Consider the following 23,990-nt stretch of genomic DNA (forward strand, 5'->3'; position numbering starts at 1 on the left):
AAGCAATAAAATCCATTGTTTATGGATGATGAACATATCCAGAATCTTCCATTGGGCCAAAAATCTCTTTCTGCTAAGGTTGTTTCTCTATTGTAGGACATATCATTTCATACATGAGAACTTACTAAAATGAGTAAAAGAAACTCTGTGGACTGAAGCTTACCATGGGCTCAGTACATTTTCAACAGATCATTGCTGGCTCAAGATAGCACATGGTCACAGAGGCAGCTGTTGGCCACTGAGCCCTGGAAGCCAAGCTCTGGCAGGGATGAATATGGATTGTGAAGGAATCCATAACAGTGCGTCTTACCTTTTTAAAAGACACTTCTTTGGGAGACCTCTCTGCAGGAAAATGCATTTAAATGCTTCATAGATTCCATGAAACCCATCCAGTGAATTCTTAGGGGTTTGGACCAATTAAGAACTGTTGACCTAGATTTCTACCAGATAACTAGTTACTCCTACTCTTGAATCTGAACCATATCCCTTCCCATTTTGTTTAGATTTAGGGCTACACAGTAGACTGGTTATACATGTTGTGAGAAGGTGGGAAGGAAATCAGCCTGCAGCCTTGTGAGGAGTCTATACTCCTTTAATTATTGCCTTTGTTTTTGTTTCAGGGTTGGTCCACAGCACTGCAGGAGGTGGGAGACATAAAATTTCTTCTTACAAGAAGACTCCCAAGGTGGGTCAGAGTTGGCCAGAAGCCCAGAGAAGACTCTATAGTCAAATGCCAACTGGGGAAATGTAGTAGGATTAGCAGTCTGTTGGTCTCTGCAGTATCTGTAATGTCAGATTAAAGGAACCATCTGGAGGCTGGCATTGGCCCCTTCCCTTCCCAGGTAACCAATCTGGTCCTAAAACACAGAAACACTTAAAAGGATAATCTGGGATTGGAACAGTTCTCATCACAGAAAATCCTTCTTCCAAGCCTGGGCCTAGTTCTGTATCGAGGTCAAAGAGCTGGAGAGAAGTCCTTTTTGCTGGAGTTTCAGTTTCATCTCATCTTTGCTCTGTGACTCTGTGGGTACCATCAGCCTTGGCCAGGTAGGAAATGTCGATTACTAGTATTTGCTCTAACTGTTCTACACAAAGATGCTCAGTAAGAAGGAAGCCAAGTCCTTGGCAGTTACTCCTGCCTTACACAGGTAAATGGCTAGTCCATCTAGTCCCTTATTGCATTGTTTGTATTCCAAGAACTGTGAGCTCAGACTTTCAGAATCCCTTTACAATCAAGACACCAAATATCTGAAATCATTCCCAGCTCTGAGAAATTTGCCTTCTGGGATCTGGAGACAAAGCCAGTATTTGTCACACTATTGCTGATCACTTGTAGAACTGCCTTGAGGCTGGTCATTAGCAATTTGAAGCCATAATTTTCACTGAGGATCCAAACCTTAAATCGCTTTTATTTGCCTGGGACTATGAAGGGGTCAAGGTGACACCTGGGATGTAAAAAAGATGCTGCAAGTGCCTGTAAGCCCAGGCTGTGTGGCAAGCTAGGGCCACCACCACCTCTCCACTATGACTTTACCACAGGCCTTAAGCACAGGCAATGGACCCACTGGTAATCAGATGTGCACTATATACAGACTGCACCTGCTGATGAAAACCACGAGGTCGTGGTCCTGCAACACAAACCTGCATACACCAAAAGCCTCAGGTTGGCATGTTGGTCCATGCTGTGGGCAACAGGGCAGGCGGGACTGACAACACTCAGATAAGGTGCCCCACCCTCAGCTCACAGGCCTCATGCCATACTCCAAACATGATGGCTGGCTTATCACCTATCTTACTTGGGATCTCTCTCTGTCTGTCTCTGTGTCCCTCTCTCTCTTTTTTTTTTTTTAACATTTATTTATTTTTGAGAGAAAGGCAGAGTGCACGCAGGAGAGGGGCAAAGAGAGACAGAATCCAAAGCAGGCTCCAGGCTCTGAGCTGTCAGCACAGAGCCTGATGTGGGGCCCGAATCCACAAACTGAGATCATGACCTGAACTGAAGTCGGACACTTAACCGACCAAGCCATCCAAGCGCCCCTATCCGTGTCCCTCTTCATCTCTATTCTGTCTGGACGCTGGTCTTAACGCTCCTGGCCAGAGAATAGGCAGGGGCTGCTGCAAAGATCTTGAACAAGTGATTAGCCACAGCATCTAGATGGGGAAAATGCTGGCCAAAAAAAAAGACAGAATTTCAAAAGGTAAATTTCTGTGTATTCACGCCTAATCTTCAAGAGTTGTGTAAACAATTTTTTTCTACCTTCCCCCATCATTTGCACAATTTTTGTCTAGTCCAAACGTAATTTAAAATGAGGTAGGTAGTTTCTCTCTCCTCTGCCTCCTCTTCTTTGTGGCGACTGTCGAGGCCTGTGCCGTGAAAGCACCAGTCTCCCGTGCGGGGGGAGCACCAGGGGTGGGCACTGGTGACTGACGGAGCTTCTCAGTTGGCTATTTTCTCAATCTCATCCAAATCATCTGTGTCCAATCTTTCTATTTTCTTATCTGGGGAGAAAAAGAGAATTCACAGAGACATCAACACGGGGCTATCATGAAAACACACACCTAGGGAAGGGACAGCACAGCAGGGAGGGAGGAGGCAGACAGGTTTCTGCCCCCATGCCAAGCCTCTGGCCACAGCAAACTTTCCTGAAACCCCACGGGCTCCTGGTGCCTGAGCACGGGACAGAGCCCTAGGCCCTTCAAGCCTGGCCAAGGGGGCGCTGTTGTTCGAGTTCCTGACCTGAACTCACCAGGTGTGCTCTTCGAGAACTTCCATATTGTAGGAAAGGAGGGGAATGCGACAAGGACAAAGGCCTCTCGAGGAGGCCCCAGGAGAACCTGCCCCTCTAAGGAAAGGGCCCTGGCAGGGGACACTCCCAGGCACTCACTAAAATGCTCCTGGATTCTGTTCAGGATGTTCATGCTGTGCTTGCTGTCGACCATGTTCACTGCCAGGCCCCTCTTGCCAAAGCGGCCCGTGCGCCCGATCCGGTGCAGGTAGGTCTCGTTGTCCGGGTTCCCATCCTTGTCCACGGGAAGGTCAAAGTTGATGACGACAGATACCTGTTCAACATCAATACCTGCACGAAAGAGGGGTGGAGTCAGGACGGGAAACAAAAACCACCACCCACCAGGCGAGGCTGCCACACGCCAGCATCAGGTGGAGGAAGAGTCTGGGGCAGGCCAGCTCTGGGATCCGGGGACCGGGGGCACGCAGCAGAATCCAGAGGGAAAAACAGAACTCTGGCAGGTGCTAACAAAATTATGACATCGCCAGAAGAGCCTCTGCTAGATACAAGAATCTGGAGATGCGGCCGAAACTTCACTAGGGGCCCCCAGGAGAGCAGGCACCGTTCACTCTAAACCGGTCACTGCCTGTTTCCTTCCACCACATCAGGACTCCTGGCTTCTGTGAACGTTCTCATCTGCTGGGGGAATCCAGCCTCTCCCAGAAAACAAAGTCAGCACCAACCCCAGCTGGACTCCCCGAACCATCTGAGCGTCCCGTGCGGGAGCACTGCTCTCGCCATCCGGAGCCTGGCGAACGGGCACATTCTCTGCTCACCGCGGGCACACACGTTGGTGGTCACCAGCACCTTCTCTTTGCCCTCTCGGAAGCGCTCGATCACCGCAGCCCTCTGCTCCACCATCATTTCACCGCTCAGCAGAGCCACCTGGTGGCCTTCTTTGGAGAGCTCTGCTGCCAGCCAACTAGCCGTTTTGCGGGTCTGGAGTGAAAAGAATGGTTTTAAATGGAGATACCTGTAAAAATAAAAACAAAAACAAACCTGCAAAAAAGTGGCTTGTTTCCATTAAAATACATGAAAGCCCGCTGAGTTCAGCCACCAGGGTAGGCTTACCGATTTTACAAAGACAATTTTAGCCATGTGAATTTTTTTGGATGAATTACTTAAATCATCTTAGTGTTCAGCTAGGAAGAGTGTGGTAGGAGCCAAATATCTTCATTCTCAAATAGTCTATATTCTTAATGTTATATAATCATTTCATTGGATGTTATCTGGAGTTTTTCCCAAGGTGTGTCTAAGAGGTGGGACCAAAGAAAAGTTCAATGCTTCACAGTCTTTCCCTCATAACTCATTATAGTCTGAGGACAATATGCCCTGGGGCAGGTGGACGTGCTTCATCATTTCCTTTCTGGCCACACAGAGGACACCCAGTCCTCCTCAGCACTGAGGTGGAGCTGGCTGAAGGGAGGGCCAGGCACACCCTCCAGTGGAGCTCCTCCCCCGGCAGGCCTGCTGCTGCCACTGCTACTCACGTGGCAGAAGATCATGGCCTGAGCAATGGTGATGGCCCCGTAGAGGTTACACAAGGCCTGGAACTTCTCATCTCGGTTATTGCACAGGACGTAATACTGCTTGATGGTGTCCAACGTCTCCTCCTCACGCTTCAGTTTGATAATGTTTGGGTCTGGGACCACTTTCTGGGCAAATTTCCACACAGAGTCTTCAAAGGTGGCAGAGAAAAGCAGCATCTGGCAGTTCCTGGGCAGCATCCTGCAAGGGAAGACCCAGGTATGTGGCATGACCCCGAGTCTTTCCCTGGGAGGAACAGAAGACAGCCACCCCAGGCTTGGATGCTCTACACGCCGGGGAAAGAGGCAAAAGGGAGGAGAACAGCAGGGAGGAGGCAAGAGCAGCCATGGGACAGGCAGGGGGCTGGTGTTAGATTCCCTAAGTCTCCTTCCTCAACCCATGGTCAGCGCTGAGGAGCAAATGGCCTATCAAACAAATGCTTCTGGAAGCACTACAGTAAAGAACCTGATAGGAGCAAGAAGAAGTGTTTGAAGTAAAAGGAGAAGATGCTGTAGATCAGGAGGCTGAGACGTTCCTCTTGGCTCAAGAGTTCCTACCTCTGGATGCGGATGCTCTGGTCTTGGTGGCCCTGAGTAGCTATCATCACGTCAGCCTCATCCAGAACAAACACCTTGATCTTCTTAGGGTCAATGAACTTGAGCTTGGAGCACCAGTCCAGAACAGTCCCAGGGGTGCCAATGACAATGTGTTCACTGATCTTCTGACCTCTTTCCACTGTGGAGACAAGATGTTTTCCGTGGGTATTTCCATGGAAAAGCCTGCTTTCCTCTCTGAGAAAAATCTAAAGCTATGATGTATTTTAATGCAACTGTTTTTATGTTTGCCTTACTGTTTTAAGGAAAGGTTATGATATCACTACAGTATTTCATAATGCTGAACAGATAAGGTAAGGATATACACAGTGAGAAGATGAAAGCCTCTTCAGTAGCGTTCTTTTCCATTCTCTGTAGTCATCCAGTTCTCTTTCAAGGAGGCTCTGTCGTTATCTTTATTTCTTCTCTGTCAACATCATTCCCCCAGCCCAGGATGGCACTTCTCCCAAGCAGACTTTCACAGCACTCTCTCCAGTGCACTCTGTCCCTCAGCTACCTTAGCATCTACGTCAAACAAGCCGGTTGCCTCTACGCACTGTCTGTCCGGGTCAGTAAACAGGATTCATCATGAAAGGCTTTGCTTTCCCAAAGAAACACAAAATGCCTCTATTAGATAAAGTGCTTCCCCAGACAAGGCCTGCTGGACCATGGCATGTTCTTGACTGTGTGTGCAGTCTGGAACTTAGAAGATTTGGCTCTTCATTTTGAATTAGATGACACTTATAATTTTTAGCCCTTTGATTACAGTCTTGACCAGACACATGCAAGCTTCCTCTAAACAGCCAAAATTTTGCCCTAATGTGAATGTTGAGTCAATTCAAAGCCAACAAATGCCCTTCTTACTTCTGTTAAACAAACCAATCACAGCCCCCCACAAAAGTTATTCAGACTCCTCTGCCATTCTAACCCAAATTGAAAAATTTTAAATGTCTTATCATCTTTCACTAAATTTTATAATCTTATTTACTTTTTAGAAACAATTTTAAGTTGGTATTAGGACATTGTACACTGAGTAGATTTCTGTAGTCACAGTTACAGGTTAGTGGTAAAGATTCACAGGACTTAGCCAAACTTTCAACAAGACTTTTTTTAATTACTTAAATATTGTTAATTTGTTGTATAACAAAAGTAGGAAACCTGAATAAGGGGGGGGGGGGGGAGGCCCAAAACAAAAAAAAAAAACTAAAAAAAACAGAAAAAAAAGTGGTGTTTGCTGGTGGGGGGGAGGTGGTGAGTGAGGGAAGGTGAAATAGATAGAGGGGTTATCTTTTACATTTAATCCACTTATCTTGATAAGCATTGAGAAAAATAGAGAATTGTTGAATCACAGGGGTGCCTGGGTGGTTTGGTTGGCTAAACGTCTGACTTCGGCTCAGGTCATGATCCCAGGGTTTGTGAGTTCGAGCCCCACATTGGGCTCTGCACTGACAATGCAGAGCCTGCTTGGGATTTTCTCTCTCTCTTTCTCTCTGCCTCTCCCTCACTTGTGTGCTCTCTCTCAAAAATAAATAAACTTAAAAAAAAAAAAAAAAAGAATTGTTGAATCCTTATATTGTATACCTGAAACTAACAGCACTGTACGTTAATTACAATTAAAAAAAAATGAAATGCCAGAGTTAATTGTTCATATTCTAGAACATTTTTTGTTCTTCTAATGACATTAAGAAGAAACTAGGCAATTAAATCCAAAATGTGCAACATTTTATAAGCAACTGGTCTGGCCTGTTCAAAAAGTCAAATGTACTGGGGGAGGAGAAGATGTAGGAACTATTCTAGATTGAAGGAGTGCATATCCACTAATTTGATCCTGGTTCAAAAACAAAGCAGCCACAAAGAAATACTTTTGGGGAAAAATAAAATGGACTAGATACCAGTTCTTAGAGAATCTGCTAACTCTCTTGTGATAAGGGTTTTGTGGGTATGCTGAAGAATGTCCTTATTATGAGATGCACACTCAAGTATTTAGGAATAAAGATCCACAGCATCTGCAATATACTTTCAAATGGTTCCCCCCCAACACACACACACACATACAGATAAAGTAAATATGGCAAAGTGCTGAGTTTTTGAATGTACGTAAAGGGCACGTGTGTTATCTTTATTATTTCACCTACTGTGTATGATTTGAAATTTTTAAAATGGAAGTTGTTAGGGGAGCCTAGGTAGCTCAGTCAGTTAAGTGTCCGACTTCAGCTCAGGTCATGATCTCACGGTTCATGAGTTTCAGCCCCGTGTCAGCTCAGAGCCTGCTTGGGATTCTCTCCCTCTTTCTCGCTCCCTGCCCACCCCCCTCACTTTTGTGCACACTCTTTCTCTCAAAATAAATAAACTTTTAAATAAAATAGAAGTGGTTAGCCTAATGAATTAGAATCACATATTCATACTCACATTTATTGCCTCGGACAGCATAAGCTAGCTTCAGTTCAGGGTAAAATTTGCCCATCTGTTCAATCACTTTTCCTGTTTGCAGGGCGAGCTCATAAGTTGGGGAGAGGCACAGACACTGGCAGGGAAAGAGTGTACAGTGAGATCTCAAGGGCAGTGGGGAACTACCGTCAGGACTTAGTTATTCCTCCAGCTGACGCTGAAGAAGGGTATGTAAATTAAAGTGCACACCATTTGATTTTTTAAGCTGCAAAGTCATAAGCTAGAATTCTGAAGGGTCAGAACTCTGGCTGGGTAAAGACCGTTGAAAATAGCTATTGGCCACAGGAATATAAAAACCCCCATATGAGCAAGGATCTGAAATTCCAGTTGGAGATTAGCTTCCTTTTCACTTACTCAGAAAGTTCTCAGAACTTTCCAAAGGATGATACTTTCTTGCAAGCAGAGGTGCCAAGTCTGTCAGCAGTATCCCAGAACTGGCAAACCACGGAGAAAGAACAGGATGTGTGTGGCTACTAGAAAATCAGCCATATTGCTTGTGCTCCACAAGGGGCTCTGGTTTATGTAAAAAGTAATAAGCACCTTGGCTTTTATTCCATCAAATGTAATTTCTAGCTACATGTTAGCAGAAAATCCAAATTTACCAAGCCCTTACCTGGGGGTATCTATTTGCAGGTTCTACTTGGCTGAGCATGGCCAACACGAAGGCAGCTGTTTTACCAGTGCCAGACTGAGACTGGGCAATTAAGTTCTGTGGGCTGCACGAGAAAACAAACTGTTTAGGAGTGTAAATCTCAAGTATTCTCTTAGTTAAGCACAATGAAGAATAAGGCTTAGTTTACAGAAGGAGGCTTTGATTTCCGCAGTGGAGTTACACATCCTAGCTCCACAAACAAAGCACCACAGAGAGAAGACTACGGTGGGATTCAAAGCACACTCTGTATCTTTTATTCTTGACACAGCAGCCAGTGAGTGATTCTTTTAAAACGTGAGACCGCTTATGTCACTCCTCATTTCATTCAGAATAAAAGTGAAAATGCTTCTGCGTTACAATCTGGCTCCCTAGTGGTTCTCTGTTCTCAGCTCCTGCTACCTGCTCCCTTAATCACCTACTCCACCACAAAGGCCTCAGTGCTGCCCCAAAAGCATGCCAGCCATGCCCCCATCTCAAGGTTTCTGCACTGGCTATACTCTGCCTGGGGCAACTGTTCCAGGTGACAACATGTCAACTCTCCTCTCCTTCGAGGCTTTGCTCGCACATCATCTACTTGATGAGATCTGACCCTAACACTTGATTAGAATTGTAACCTACTTTGAAATACCTTAAAGAATGATGTATTGGTGGGTAGATATGTGATGAAGTATAATAAAATGTTAGTGACAGACTCTAGATGATGGGCATATGGGTGTTCACTATAAAATCCTTTCAATTTTGTTGTAAGTTCGACAATTTTCATAATATAAAGTTGGGGGAAAACTGCAACTCGTTTCCTTGGTATTCCTCATCTCCCCTACTATGCTCTGTTTTTCTCTTTAGCATTTGTCACCGTTTTAACTTTTATTTATTTTAGTACATTTATTTACTGAGAGAGAGCAAGAGAGAGAGAGAGCCAGCGAACGAGTGGGGGGACAGAAGATCCTAAGCAGGCTCTATGCTGACAGCAGAGAGCTCAATGCAGGGCTCAAACTCATGAACCATAAGATCATGACCTGAGCCGAAGTCAGACACTTAACCAACTGAGCCACTCAGGCGCCCTATCACCTTTTTTTAAAAACAGCTTGTAAATGTACAATTCAGTGGCATTAATTACATTTAAAACTTATATCTTTTAACATGCTATATACTGTATATTTTATTTATTTTTAATAAAAATAAATGATCTATACTCCAGAGTAAGCTCCTTATATAGGGCAGGAATTTTTGTCTGCTTTGTTTACTAATGTATCCAAGGATCTACAATAGTATCTGTTACATACCTGTACTCAATACATATTTGTTAATGAAGAATAGTACTAGATAGTTCTCTTAGGTCTCTTCTAACATTGATGATTTAAAAATTGAGGGGCGCCTGGGTGGCGCAGTCGGTTAAGCGTCCGACTTCAGCCAGGTCACGATCTCGCGGTCCGTGAGTTCGAGCCCCGCGTCAGGCTCTGGGCTGATGGCTCGGAGCCTGGAGCCTGTTTCCGATTCTGTGTCTCCCTCTCTCTCTGCCCCTCCCCCGTTCATGCTCTGTCTCTCTCTGTCCCAAAAATAAATAAAAACGTTGAAAAAAAAAAAAAATTGAGCATCTATGAAAGCATTAAGATCTCTAGGGGCACCTGGGTGGCTCAGTCAGTTAAGTGTCTGACTTCGGCTCAGATCATGATTTTACGGTTCATGAGTTTGAGCTCCACATTGGGCTCTGACCTGACATTGCAGAGCCTGCTGGGGATTCTCTCCTGTCTCTGCCCCTCCCCTGATCTCTAAATAAATAAATAAACTTAAAAAAAAAAAAGATCTCTAAACACAAATGACCAATGTGAAACAAATATTCCATTTATTCATCTCTATGTTCAAAGTGTCAAGCTAAAAAGCAACATTATTCATCATGAAAAAAGTCACTATTATGACATGGAACAAAGAAAATGTTAAGAAAAATACAGACCTAAAATATCTTTTTTTTATTTACTTATATTTTATTATTTTTTAAGTAGGCTTCATGCCCAGTGCAGAGCCCAACGCAGGACTGAACTCACAACGCTGACTTAGTGACCTGAGCTGAGATCAAGAGTTGGATGTCTGGGGTGCCTGGGTGGCTTAGTTGGTTAAAGTCAGGTCATGATCTTGGCTCAGGTCATGATCTTGCAGTTTGTGGGTCTGGGCCCCACGTCAGGCTCTGTGCTGACAGCTCGGAGCCTGGAGCCTGCTTCAGATTCTGTGTCTCCTTCTCTCTCTGCCCCTCCCCTGCTCACACTCTGTCTCTCTGTCTCTCTCTCAAAAATAAACATTAGAAAAAAATTAAAAAAAAAAAAAAAAATCGGATGCTTAGCCAACTGAGCCACCCAGGCACACCCCCAAAATATGTACTTTTAGACCATAGGAAAAGGAGTTTCAGGATTTAAATTATATGCTCCATAATTTTACATAATCATATATAATGTAGGGATTTATTTTTATAAAGAGTTCCTCATGCTCTCAAACCTTGTTTCTCAAAATGTGGTCTGAAACTAGCATCATCATAATCACTTAGAAGCTTATTAGAAAAGATGAACTTTAGTCCCCACCTCAGATGGAGACTGAAATGAGAATCTGTATTTTAATAAATTCCTATGAGATTCATATGCCTATGCAAGAGTGAAAAGCACTGCACCAGAAAACAACTGCTAATTACCCTATTCTGGTCTTTCAGAACACTGGTTTTTGCCTGTTATATTTGACACAATAAATTTTATACATCCATCTAATGAAATCATAGTGTATATGAATGATAAATGTTTATTTATCAACATAGAAAGATGATCATCTAAGTTTTCTTTTTTTATTGTGTGTTTCTAAAAAAATTTTTTTAATGTTTATTTATTTTTGAGAGAGAGAGGGACAGAGCACAAGCGGGGGAGGGGCAAAGAGAGACAGGGAGACAGAGAGTCCAAAGCAGGCTCCAGGCTCTGAGCTGTCAGTGCAGAGCCTGATGCGGAACTTGATCTCATGACCCTAAGATCATTACCTGAGCCAAAATCAAGAGTTAGACGCTTAACCAACTGAGCCACCCAGGTGCCCCTAATTAAGTTTTTAAAAAGCATTTGAAGATTTTATATGGTTCCATTTTTTAAAAAAGGTATAGGGGCACCTGGTGGCTCAGTTAATTGAGTGTTGATTTCAGCTCATGTCACGATCTCATGGTCACAGGATCAAGCCCCTGTCAGGTTTTGCACTAGGTGTGAAGCCTGCTTGGGACTTGGGATTCTCTCTCTTCTCCCCCTTTACCCCTTACCCAACTGCACACATGATAAAATAAAAAATAAACTAGCTATAAAAAAAAAAGGTATGGGACGCCTTGGTGGCTTAGTCGCTTAAGCGTCTGGCTCTTGATCTAAACTCAGGTCACGATCTCACCGTTCATGAGATTAAGTCCCACATCAGGCTCTGCGCTGACAGCGTGGAGCCTGCTAGGGATTCTCTCTCCCCCCCACCTCTGCCCCTCCCCTGCTCGTGCACTCTCTCTCTCAAATAAATAAACATTATTTAAAAAAAAAGGTATAGCTATAGATATGTAAGTTTACATAAAAAAGTTTAGAAGTCTCTAAATGTTAGTGAGTGGTGGAGACTACAAATGATTTTTATTTTTCCTTGTTTTCTAGCTTTTCTAAAATAAGCATGTATTACTAGTATAGTTTTAAAAAGTAATATGATTTTTAAAAAATGGAATATTAAAAAGGGGACAGAGTTGTATCAGGACACATACGGCTCAGCAAGCATCAAAGGCAATGCATTCTCTTGTATCTTGGATGGACGGTTGAAGCCCATGGCATAGACTCCCTGGAGAAGCTGTGGTTTCCTAGGAAAACAGTTAAAGATGAAAGTCACTGTCTCTTTGGTTGAGGAAAGAAGCCAAATATCTGAGGGATTTCTTTTTCTCTTTCTTACTGTTGTTACACACATTTTATTTACAACTAACAATACTTGAATTATGTGAAACTGAGCACAATTCACATTACCTGGCAATTTTACTTAAAAGCCCAAAGCAGCTAAATTCTTTTATTAAACTTGTATTAGCTAAAAATGTTCTGCTGTGATGAAAAATACATATATAATAGGACTAGGATCTCTATCTAAACACAAAGGGGAGAGTCAGAAAGTAAACAAATACAGCCGAAGCTCCTCAAAGGACTTCACAGAGTAGAGCGGGGAATTTGGGTCCCGCTGGAGGACTTCCACTTGGTTCGTGTTATCGACAAGGTTGCTTCTGATCAGCTTGTTGAGTAAAGACTGGGCAGCTCTGTCTTCTGTCAGGAAAAAAAGAGCAAAGAATTTTATTTTATTTTTTATTATTTATTTTATTTTTAATTTTCATTTTTTTTGAGAGCAAAGAATTTTAAAAGGCCATGAAATCCACCATGAATTCATCTGAATTTACTTGCCATTGGCATTTTAAGCAGTAACATGTATTTGTACTAGGACTTTATCATGCAATTCGGCCTCATATCCCTCTCCAGGATCTATTCCAAACAACTCTCCTTTCTGGAGGTTATCTATTCTTCCTATGTGTACCTAAGTATTTACTCCCCAATCTATGCTCAATAGAAAATTAAAAATTATTAGCTTAACAAACACATCACAGCAATAGGAAAAAAAACCCAGAAATTAACAAAGTTTATATTTTGATATCACATAAGCTATTTCTATCTTGTTATCTATGTTTAATATGTCCAAATATCATTAACTTTATTAGACAATGGGGATGCAACTTAAAATTTCTTTTATAATACCCTGTACAAGATAATCATTCAGGGAATATTTCCTGCTGCTGGAGTCCATCAGTGGTTCAAAATAAAATTTCCCTAAAATGTAAACAATGAAAATTCTTTCAACAACTATGTTGAACTTTTATTAGCACTGTGACTCCCATTAAAGTCAAACCAAGTTGGGCATAAAAACAAAGCCATGTAACAATCTATTCTCTTAAGACTGTAGAACCTTGTGGGTATAGCTCTAGGCTGTGTTACCTTTCTCTTCTTCATCTGCCTTCTCTGAATTAGCATTGGTCTTGACAACAGCACCTTTATCAGACACAAAGTGGCCGTCATTCAGTATCACATCCCATACCCAACAGCTGAGACAATTCAAATTCTATGAGACACTAGAAATGTAAAGGCCTGGGGAGCAGAAAAATAAATGAGGAAACCAAGCCACAGATAAAAACATTTTATTGTTCCTAAATAAATAAAGGTATGAAACAATGTTTCTAACATTTCAATTCTTTCCTATTCCAAGTCCTCTCACTATACCTCAAACAAATGTGACTTTCCCTCATATCATCAATATTTCTGAAATGTTATAGAAAGATGATCACAGCAGGCAATGATCACAAACCACCTTGATGTTCAACAGAGGAAATCATATTTCATCAATATATACACGCTATAATGCCATTAGGATTCTATGTATATAAACTATTGATTAATAGAAATGCATATTCAAACAATGTTGTCGTTATCAAAAAATATACAGAAAAAGATTGTAAGTAAATTTGGAATGAGGTTAATGTTCCTATTCCCTCCACCCCGCCAGTAATTTTAAGTACATCAACAAAAATTTAATGGATTTTTGGTAGATATGATTTTAGATAATGACAATAGTTTAATTCTCAGGTTGCTCATACTTTGCCTCTCTCATCTCAAATTGAGGAATATTTTGAAAAAACAACAAATAATCTTTGGCAGTATATTCTCATGGACAGCAATCAATTTGATCACTTATAAGTCAATTAGGCATCCTCATGCTTATATTAAGCACAGTACAAAGCAAAACAGTCCAGTTTAATTCCCAAATCAAACAACTGCCAGTATCTGTCAGCCCCCTTCCTGGTACATATATAATTTGTTTTCCAGACAGTTGTTATGTCACAGCAGAAATACTAAAGGAAATCACATGTGCTTTCAAACTAGCTTTTACTCACCATTGGCTTCTGGTTTGATTTTCTCTTCCTTAAGATGCAAGTTGCTCAACTAAATGGAGAATACGGAGAGGGGGGGAAAGTGTCAGGAAAATCACTTAAAAGATTGTGAATCAACAGAGCCTCCCCAATGAAGCTAGGGAGAAATGAGCCACACTCAAGACCTATTCATTAGGTTGTTCTGCTGGGCTCCTTTTGTTGACTAAACGAGTGAGAATAAACAAAATGTCCCATAAATACAGCAAGAGAAAAAACCTGGTTACACAACAGCTCAAAATCCACACCTCCTAATTATAATCCCTAGAGAGAATTATAATTTGTGAGTTTGCTTAAGGCCCTTATTACAAAGACTCTCTCAGTAGAATACCACTTGAGTTGTCATTCTCTTGTATTACAAACAGGAAATTTTAAAAGATACTGGGAGATGCAGTCACACTTCAGACAGAGAATATCAGGTGGGAGGGCTGCAATGAAAAGCATCTGTGGGTAGGCATCAGTTATGTTGCAAGATATGTTTGAGCCACGGGACCACAACATGCCGATATGCATCCTCACATTCAAGATTTCCTTGTGATGGAAGTCTGATATATGTCTATTTTTTAGTGTTTGTTTATTTTTGAGAGAGAGAAAGAGAGCAGAGTGTGAGTGGGGGAGGGGCAGAGAGAGGGAGACAAAATCCAAAGCAGGCTCCAGACTCTGAGCTGTCAGTACAGAGCCCAACAAGGGGCTTGAACTCACGAACCACGAGATTGTGACCTGAGCCAAAGTTGGACGCTTAACTGAGCCACCCAGGTGCCCCTGGAAGTCTGATATTTTAAACTGAAAACAATCTGGGGCGTCATAGCACACTGTATAATCAAAATACCTAGCAATCTGAAGTGGGAAAGCAAAGAATTCAAAAAAAGAATTATTAGGACTTTGATCAAACACTATAAATTTGGCAGGACTTATCTCCTCTATTAGAATGAAAATACACTTTTATTTGTCAATTAAACCTCAGTAAAAGCTGGGTGGAAAAGAAAATACCTTACAGACAGGAATGTTTTTTATTTTTATTTGATCTTTGGATCTAGCAGAAAGCAGGTGCTCTAACCACAAAATATTAAGGGGGCTTAGGACATCATCTAGTGAAGGGTGAAAGAATGAAAATGGCTACTTTTTAAGAATTTGTTTAATGTTTATTTATATTTGAAAGAGAGAGAGAAACAAAGTGTGATGGGGAACGGGCAGAGAGAGGGACAGACAGACACAGAATCCGAATCAGGCTCCAGGCTCCAAGCTATCAGCACAGAGCTCAACGCAGGGCTCCAACTCACAAACCGTGAGATCATGACTTGAGCTGAATTCAGACGCTCAACTGACTGAGCCACCCAGGTGCCCCAAAAATGGCTATTTCTTAAAGTGCCACCTATACCAGCAATTCTTTATGTTTTGAGGTTCATTCTGTCTTTCCTCTAAGTCCAAGAAAGGGGAAAGGCAAGAGAGGAATGAAACAGTTGTTTATTTTGATGGGTGGTTAGTTGGGATGGAGGAACCTCACTTCTCTATTGTTGCTAACTGAAAAGGGAGTTTCTGGTGTCTCTGTATGCTTTACTGTTAGGGGGTGGGGGAGGGGGGGGGGGGGGGAGGGACACACTGGAGAGACTGGCAAGAAAGGAAATTGTCATAAAGCAGTAAAAATCCTTCATTAATTCCACATGACAGCAAACACACCAACAGACAGTCAATATGAAGCAACCAGTGCAGCATATGATGTATGGCACCGTTCAATGTATTTGAGTCTTCTCTAAAGCACTCCTCCATACCCTGCCAACAAATCTAGTTCAAGTGTAGTATTCAGGGCTGTGGAGAGGGAGAGGGATAGAGATTGGGGGACAGGGGCACAGAGACAGACTGCCTGACTTACTGGCAATATTTAAACAGTTAATAGCACTCACTCCTAGGGTGATAACCGCTAGCTACAACAAATGATAGGGCTGAGGTACAAATGATTTAAGTATTAGGAACATCTAGGGGCGCCTGGGTGGCGCAGTTGGTTAAAGCGTCCGACTTCAGCCAGGTCACGATCTCGCGGTCCGTGAGTTCGAGCCCCGCGTCGGGCTCTGGGCTGATGGCTCGGAGCCTGGAGCCTGTTTCCGATTCTGTGTCTCCCTCTCTCTCTGCCCCTCCCCCGTTCACGCTCTGTCTCTCTCTGTCCCAAAAATAAATAAAAAACGTTGAAAAAAAAAATTTTTAGAAACATCTATTACCCTAAAGCATTTTAATTATCAATGATAAAAAGAACAAACCATTCTCTTGCTAATATATTGTTCAAATGGAAGTTAACAGAGTAAATAGTTAAAATAACGGAAATGCAGGAAAAGTTGGTAGCAACAATGTAAGTGAAATTAACAGATGTATCAGGATTCTGGAGAGGTTCCAGCAGAATCTAAAAACATACCCGGGGGTGGGGGGGACCTGGGTGGCTCAGTTGGTTAAGCATCCCACTCTTGATTTCGCTCAAGTCATTATCTCACATTTCGTGAGACTGAGCCCCACATCAGGATTTTTACTCACCCTCTCTCTCTGCCCCTCTCCTGCTTGTATGCTCTCTCAAAAAGTAAACAAACAGGGTCGCCTGGGTGGCTCAGTCGGTTGAGCGTCCCACTTTGGCTCAGGTCATGATCTCACGGTTTGTGAGTTCGAGCCCCGTAGGGCTCTGTGCTGACAGCTCGGAGCCTGGAGCCTGCTTCAGATTCTGTGTTTCCCTCTCTCTGCCCCTTCCCCGTTCATGTTCTGTCTCTCTCTCTCTCTCTCCAAAATAAATAAACATTCAAAAAAATTTTTAAAAAAAGTAAATAAATAAACAAACAAAAAAAAAAACCTCAGCCCTCACTTGGCTCTAAGGACCTCAAAGCCTATAAAGCAAGACCATGAAGGATGGATTACCCAGTACAGTGTCAGTGAACTGAACAGTGAAATTTATATTAAAAATACAGTTAGTTTAGGGGCATCTGGATGGCTCAGTTGATTAAGCGGCCGACTTCAGCTCAGGTCATGATCTCGCAGTTCATGAGTTCGAGCCCTGCATCAGGCTCTGTGCTGACAGCTCAGAACCTGGAGCCTGCTTCAGATTCTATGTCTCCCTCTCTCTCTAGTCCTCCCCTGCTCGCATTCTGTCTCTCTCTGACTGATTTAATAAATCAACATTAAAAACGATTTTTTTTAATAAAATAAAAAAATACAGTTAGTTTAGATACCTTCCTTTGCTCTATTTACTTGGACCAAAAAGGAGAAACGATTTTCTGATGCAACTTCATCACAAACCATTTTGAAATTAACCAAAAAGCAAAAGAACAAAAACATCCACTTTGTAAGATCCACATTCTTTCAATGCCTTTATTATTTGTTTTTAAGATGTGTTAAAATAATTGAAAATTGTACAGTTACACATTGCATTTTATTCAAAAGCACTTGAGAAAGGATTCTTGAGACAGAAGAAGGAAGATTTAATGTCAAATGAACTATACTGAATAGAGATTGTCTTCGGCAAAATGGTGAAGTCGAGGACTTGAGTCATACTCATCAGTTTTCTAATCTGTTTGCCCTCCTGTAAATTGAAAAGAAGTCTCCAACGGAATAGAGGGGAACAGAGTGGAGCCACTGAAGAACAAGGAAATAAATATAAATAGAATCTAATTTTTCTTATCTAAGATAAATAAGGAATGAAGCTTAATGAATATTTAAAATACAGTAACCCTGTACTATACACATCACTGTCACCTATGTCACACAGTACCTGTGGTGATCCTCAGTAGCAGTTCCATAAGGCAGAGGGTAACAGAGGTGTCTTTACTCGTTTGCTCAGTGTTAGAATATTGTGATCTAATTTACCTGTGCACGGTTAAGTAGATTCACAAACCTTATCCAGGCTCAACTAACTAATCCATACAATATGGGCAAGTAATTTAAAAGATTCCTGCAAAGAAACTGTGCATTATAGATAATGATAATAATGGCTATTACACATGTAGGACTTGTAATAGGCATGTCCATAACCCAATGAGGTAACCTGATTATCTTCATTTTACAGATGTGGAAACTGAGGCACAGAAAGGTTAAGCCATTTGCCCAAGGTCACATAACTAGTAAATGATGGACCCAGAATACAAAAAAGGCTAAGGGTTTGGTTTGTTTTTTTAAGTTTATTTTATTTAGAGAGTGACAGATAGTGAGTGGGGTAGGGGCAGAGAGGGAGAGAGAGAGGTAGAGAGACACGGACAGAATCCTAATCAGGCTCTGCGATGTCAGCACAGAGCCCATTTAGGGCTCAAACCCACAAACTGGGAGATCATGACCTGAGCTGAAATCAAGAGTTGGATGGTTAACTGACTAAGCCACCCAGGCACCCCAAAAGCTAAGGTTTTAACCTCTACACAATGGTGCCTCTCATAGATAATACTATTCTCATAGGAAATAATCATTTTAGGGGCAGCTGGGTGGCTCAGTCAGTTATGCATCTGACTCTTCCAGCTCAAGTCATGATCTCACAGTTTGTGAGATCGAGCTCTGCGTCGCACTCCGCACTGACAGCACAGAGCCTGCCTGGGATTCTCTTCCTCTCTCTCTGCCCCTCTCCTGTATGCACTTGCTCACTCTCTCAAAATAAATACATCAACTAAAGAAAAAAAGAAAAGAATCATTTTAAGGATGATACAATGGTGCAGCCACTTTGGAAAAAATGCTGACAGTTCCTCAAAAGTTAAACATAGAGTTATTATATAATCCAACAATGCCACTTCTAGGTGTACACCCAAGAGAAATGAAAATACATGTTCACAGAAAAACTTGTACATGAATGATCATAGCCAGCATTATTCAAAATAACCAAAAAGTAGAAACAATCCAAATGCTCATCACTGGACATTGATGAAGGGATAAACAGAATGGGATACATCTAGACAACGTAATATTTTTTGGCAATAAAAAGGAATGAAGTACTGACACCTGCTGCAATATGAATGGACCTTGAAAACATTATGCTAAGTGAAAACAGCCAGACACAACAGACCATCTATTGTATGATACCACTTATATAAAATGTCCAGAATAGACAAATCTAAAGAGACAGAAAACAAGTCAGCAGTTGCCAGAGAAGGGTGGGGAGAACGGAGTGACTAAAGTTTGAGGGAACTTTTTGGAGGTGATGGAAATGTTCCACATGCTGATTGTGGTGATGGTTACACAACTGGATGCCTTTGTCAAAATTCACAGAATATGGGTGAGTTTTACTATACGTAAATTATATCTCAGTAAACTTGACTTAAAAACTTTAGAGGGCCAGGGCGTCTGGGTGGCTTAGTCAGTTAAGCGTCCGACTTCAGATGAGGTCATGATCTCACAGTTGTGAATTAGAGCCCCGCATCGGGCTCTGTGCTGACAGCTTGAGCCCGGAGCCTGATTCAAATTCTGTGTCTCCCTCTCTCTCTGCCCCTCCCTCCCCTGTTCACGCTCTGTCTCTCTCTTTCTCTCAAAAATAAACATAAAAAAATTTTTTTAAACAAGCAAAAACTTTATAGAAGGCCAGTCCAAGAGATCCAACATTCAACTAGTAAGAATTCGTGAAAAAGGAAATGAAGAAAAATAAGGGAGAGAAATCAACAATGAAAATTTTCGAGAAAATTTCTCATAACTTAAGGACAAGATTTTCCAGATTGAAAGGACCCACCCAGTGCCCAGCAAAATGGATGCAAACAGATCCATACCAAGACTTATTATCATGAATTTGCTGAATAATGGAGACAAACAGAAGATTCTTCAAGCTTACAAAGGGAAAAACAGGTCACATCAGGAGTCAGAATGGTCTCAGACATCTCTATAACCAATAAAGAAATCTAAAAGGCAATGACACAATGCCTTTAAAATTTGGTAGGAAATTAATTTCCAACCTACAGTTCTACATCCAGGCATATTATCCAAATGATAGGGCAAAATAAGATATTTCCAGAAATTCAGTAGTATCTTAAAAATACTTACTTCCCATACACCTCCAGAAAGCTGATGGATGGCTCCACCAAATCAAGAAAGATGAGAGGCACCTGAGTGTCTCAGTCACGATCTGGCTATTACCGAGTTCAAGCCCCTCGTCGGGCTCTGTGCTGACCGCTCAGAGCCTAGAGCCTGCTTGAGATTCTGTGTCTTCCTCTCACTCTCTACCTCTCCCCCCGCTCACTCTTTCTCTCTCTCTCTCTCTCTCTCTCTCTCTCTCTCTCTCAAAAATAATAAAATAAACATTAAAAAAAGAAAGAAAGAAAGAAAGAAAGAAAGAAAGAAAGATGAAGAGAGGGGATACAAGAGGAGTGAATCCCCAGAATGAAACTGAAGGGAAATCTGCCCTGTTTTCCTCCAGACCCCAAAATGAGTTGTGTTCTGAACATAGGGAGAACTAGTCCAAAATGAAGGAGGCTAAAAGACGTGGGGGAAATTAAATTAATAGAATAATGTGTCTGAACATCCTGAGATAATCTTAGACAATTAGCAAATAGCTTGGGGTTGAGTTGGTGATAAATACAAAGAACATGAAGAAAAACTGCAAGGCAATTATAAATTCCAAGGAAAAACAGAGTTTTAGAGGAAAGTAAAAGTATTCATAAGTTACTAATTATAGAAACATGAAATACTGATCTAACTAAAATTACAATATAATGAAAAGGTAGGGAATGGGAAAGTGTGCATGTGTGGTGGAGAAAGGAGGATGGAGGAAAGAATCAAAATCAGTAAATACCTAAAATTGAAAACTCAAGAACTAGCAAAACAAATGTGCTATTTAGGGAACAAGGAGGTCAATGATGTAAATCAGTTTCGAGAGAACTATTAGTTGTCTCTGGGGAGGAAAAAATTGGTGGTGGTGGAACCAGTTTTTAAAACTATTTGACTCTGAATTATGTGCTTATAAATTATTATCAGTTATAAAAAATAAGACAAAGTCCTTTTTCTCAAGAGATTCACAGAAATAAGTACTAACAAGTAGGTTCAAAGCACTATCAGAACTTAGAGTGTTTAGGTGGGAAGAATGAACTCTACATAGTCACGTTTAACTCCAATCTTGTTTACTGTGCATGAGGCCCAGAACAAAAGTTAAGGTGATCAGAAGAGGATTTACTGACTGCTGGGCCTAGTAAGTCGATCATTCATTATCACTAAGCATGCTGAGGAAGCACACAAAGATGAGTAAGCCACGGTCCCAGAGTCCAGGAAGTTCAGAATCCAGAGATGGAGAATGACACAAAGGTGATTATAATCCAAGGTTGGGAGTGGGGGGGTGGGGAATGCAGTCTACAATCAGTCTTGATTCAGGGAAGACGGGCAGGCGGCTGAGCTCTTCATGCCTGGGAGCACTCACCTGCTCTTATGTAACCCAGGAGGCGGATGGATAAACAAAGCCGCTCAAAGTCCAGGCTTCATCCCCACACGCACTCTATATCCATCCTGACCAAAGTAGCAACTGTCTTTCCAAGGGAACTGATCGTCGGTCAAAACTGACCCCTAACCCTTTTATGGCTGAATCCAACTCACCGACTCGGCCGCTGCCTCCTGTTCATCCACCGCCAGGGCCCATGAGTCGGTGGCCATGGTCCCAGGCGCCGGTGGGACGCTGGTGCTGGCGGATTCGCTGGCTGGGGAAGCGCGATCGTGGGCTCCGTGGGGTCGCAGCAAGCCCCGCTCCGGCCCCACAGAGGGGGAAGTCATTCGCTTTGGCGCTGGAGACCGGAAGCGGCGCGCCACAGTGACGTCGGAGTCCGCGCCGGCTCTCCCCTCGCCCACTTCTAGCTGCAGCTTCCGTCGCTTTCGGACCCCCACCCTTACCTCTGCTTAGCTCACGTTTTCTTATCTAATGTCCAGAAACACAGACTGAGGTAGGTAGTTGTCTGAAAACACCTAAACTTCTGCCAACTGGTTCTCCAACCCACGAGCAAAACCACATTCCCGCCCAGCACGCTGCCACAGCAGCTCACATAGATTGTATCAAAACAGAGCCATTACAGATACAGTAGTCACCAAAATGCATATTGAAACAAGGAGATCTTCAGGTTGTCATTTCAGTGCCCAGGTGTTAGGAATCAGCCATGGCAAATGCCATTTGGTTAAAAATTTGGCAGACTAAAAGAATTACACCTTCAAAAAGACTCAAGGAAGGTGCTAGGGAAATGTGTTCCAGGTAGAGAATCGAAACAAGAAAGAGCAAGGAGGTTTGTGTCTGAAGGACACAATTTCTTTTCTGTGAGTATTGACAAGAGCCAGGGATGAAATTGGTAGGAGGTAGTTGCAAAGGGCCATGCAAAGCAGCTTGAGGAGCAAATGAGTTCATTCCAGGAAACTCTTCCCTATCTGGCATGACTTTTGGAGTTAGCTGTGCCTGGTTGGAATCCCAGCTCTCCCGTTTAAGAGTTGAATGATCGGGAGAATTTTTTAAAGAAAAAAATATCTTGGGCTTTTAGAAGAGGTAAAATAAGGATTAAGTGTGACACAAACTTTTTCCCCTAACTGGAAAAAAACAAGGTCCTCTTCCCTTATTACTTCACTAGAAAGAAGCTGGCATTTTCCTGCAACCTGAGAAAACGAATCCCCATTTCTCTCTCTTTGCCAATATTCCCCTTAAGTAAATTAATTTCAAGCAGTAGCAGGCTGTAGAATTTTACCTGTAGAGTATGAGTAAGAATGTTCAGGACATGGTAAAGTATTTCTAGGCAATACCCTATTTGCCATGATTCTTTTTCTTCTGCACCCTTTAGGGTTAATTTGGTGAAGTTTTTTTTGGAAATCTATAGGTGAGGATGTGCAAAAAGAAAAAGGCAAACACATCCAGGGAAGACATGACCTACATCTCATCATGTCAGAAGCAAACTTGAGAACATTTTGCCAGCAAAATTAAATTGATCACAGGGCTAAAGGAGGTTAACAAATTGTTTTAAAGTATAATGGGATTAAAAACAAATCCAAAGTGTAGGACTGTATATAATAGGATACACTTGTGCAAAAAAATACCTCATATATGCTTGTACATACTATAGAGAATGAGATACAAAACTGCTAACAGTGCCTGCTTCTAGTGAGGGGCTCTAGAAATCTGGGGTGGGAGAAGACTTACATTTCGTTGTGTACATTTTATCCTCTGAAATTCATTTTCCATGTGCATATTTTCTTTTTTTAAAGTTGTGAGTATTTCAGGCAAGAAGGGGAATAATACAATAAACATCTAGATTCCCACCTAGGGCTTAATAAGTAAAACAGTTAACATTCGATTGAAGCCCCCTGTATAGCCATCCCAAGAGACAGCAGCTCTCCTAAATTTGGTGCTTATCTTTCCCATAAATGCTTTTAGCATGGGTTGCTTTTCTCTATTAAGAAACAACCCCCAAACTTAATTAGCGTCAGGATTCTAGACTGTCACCATCCCACACACCAGCACAATGGGAGACAACTGCTAAGAAGCAAACTGGTTTCCAAAGTGGCGCATAGAGAGAGGACCCAGGGTCATAAGAGCAGCTGGATTTGAATTCAGCCTCCTGCATTTACTCCCATGTGACCTTAGTCAGCCTCCAACTCCTCCGAAATTATGGTAAGTACCCACTGCACGGTTCAATTATTCCACTAAGGCTTTTGGTCCAGTGGCTGGCTTATGGCGAAAGCTTGACACATATTAGCTATAATTACTATTCCTGCCCCTCCAGGGGTGAGAGTGAGGAACAAGCCTAAATGTGTTAAAAAGGGTCTCATTTCTAACCTCAAAGATACTCACATCGCCCACGGGTAGGGCTGGCTGAAAGCGCCCCAGGGCGCGGCCTCGGATGCGGCCAGCAGCCCCGGCCATCGCCGCTCAGCAGGGCGGTTACCTCGGTCAACGGCCACTCACTGCCCCAGCCTCATTGGCTGAGGTCTGGTTCAGCCAGCCAATCAGCGGAGGGGACGGCCCAGCGTCGGGCAAGCATGCCCAGGTACCTAGGGGCCCTAGGAGCGAAAGACAGAGTCTAGGCTCCAGCAAAGGG

The 23,990-nt window shown here is 42.4% G+C and overlaps 2 protein-coding genes across 4 annotated transcripts in view; both read right to left on the reverse strand.

Moving 5' to 3' along the window:
* Positions 1-12,248, reverse strand: part of LOC125916454 (ATP-dependent RNA helicase DDX19A) — a 45,765-nt gene extending 33,517 nt beyond the window's left edge. Inside the window, exon 1 of the mRNA XM_049622662.1 lies at positions 12,160-12,248. The gene's annotated coding sequence lies outside the window, so the exon portion shown is untranslated. The remainder of the gene's footprint in view (positions 1-12,159) is intronic.
* On the reverse strand, positions 2,190-23,842 carry LOC125916452 (ATP-dependent RNA helicase DDX19B). 3 transcript variants are annotated; one of them, XM_049622657.1, is made up of 12 exons: positions 23,744-23,842; positions 13,969-14,017; positions 13,016-13,069; positions 12,160-12,295; positions 11,755-11,847; positions 7,968-8,070; positions 7,316-7,430; positions 4,871-5,048; positions 4,277-4,514; positions 3,563-3,725; positions 2,886-3,077; positions 2,190-2,499 (listed from the first exon to the last, which is right to left on the reverse strand). In XM_049622657.1, exons 1-12 carry the CDS (start codon positions 23,813-23,815, stop codon positions 2,438-2,440), a joined length of 1,455 nt encoding a protein of 484 aa, XP_049478614.1. In that variant the 5' UTR covers positions 23,816-23,842; the 3' UTR covers positions 2,190-2,437. The 3 variants fall into 3 exon arrangements, with proteins under 3 accessions (XP_049478614.1, XP_049478613.1, XP_049478612.1); XM_049622656.1 differs by lacking the exon at positions 23,744-23,842 and adding an exon at positions 23,093-23,630; XM_049622655.1 differs by lacking the exon at positions 23,744-23,842 and adding an exon at positions 21,520-21,748.
* Positions 23,843-23,990: the final 148 nt, after the last annotated feature.

This window comes from Panthera uncia, assembly GCF_023721935.1.
Source record: "Panthera uncia isolate 11264 chromosome E2 unlocalized genomic scaffold, Puncia_PCG_1.0 HiC_scaffold_20, whole genome shotgun sequence".
Taxonomy (NCBI): Eukaryota; Metazoa; Chordata; class Mammalia; order Carnivora; family Felidae; genus Panthera; species Panthera uncia.

Excerpts from the sequence above, each read along its gene's own strand:
- LOC125916452 (XM_049622655.1), bottom strand. The coding sequence starts at position 21,693 with ATGACTTCCCCCTCTGTGGGGCCGGAGCGGGGCTTGCTGCGACCCCAC. Across the intron at positions 11,848-12,159 it reads TCCTTTGAGGAGCTTCGGCT|GAAACCACAGCTTCTCCAGG; the intron begins GTATTTGTTTAC and ends CTGTTTTCCTAG. Across the intron at positions 5,049-7,315 it reads TGCTGTCCGAGGCAATAAAT|TGGAAAGAGGTCAGAAGATC; the intron begins GTGAGTATGAAT and ends TTGTCTCCACAG.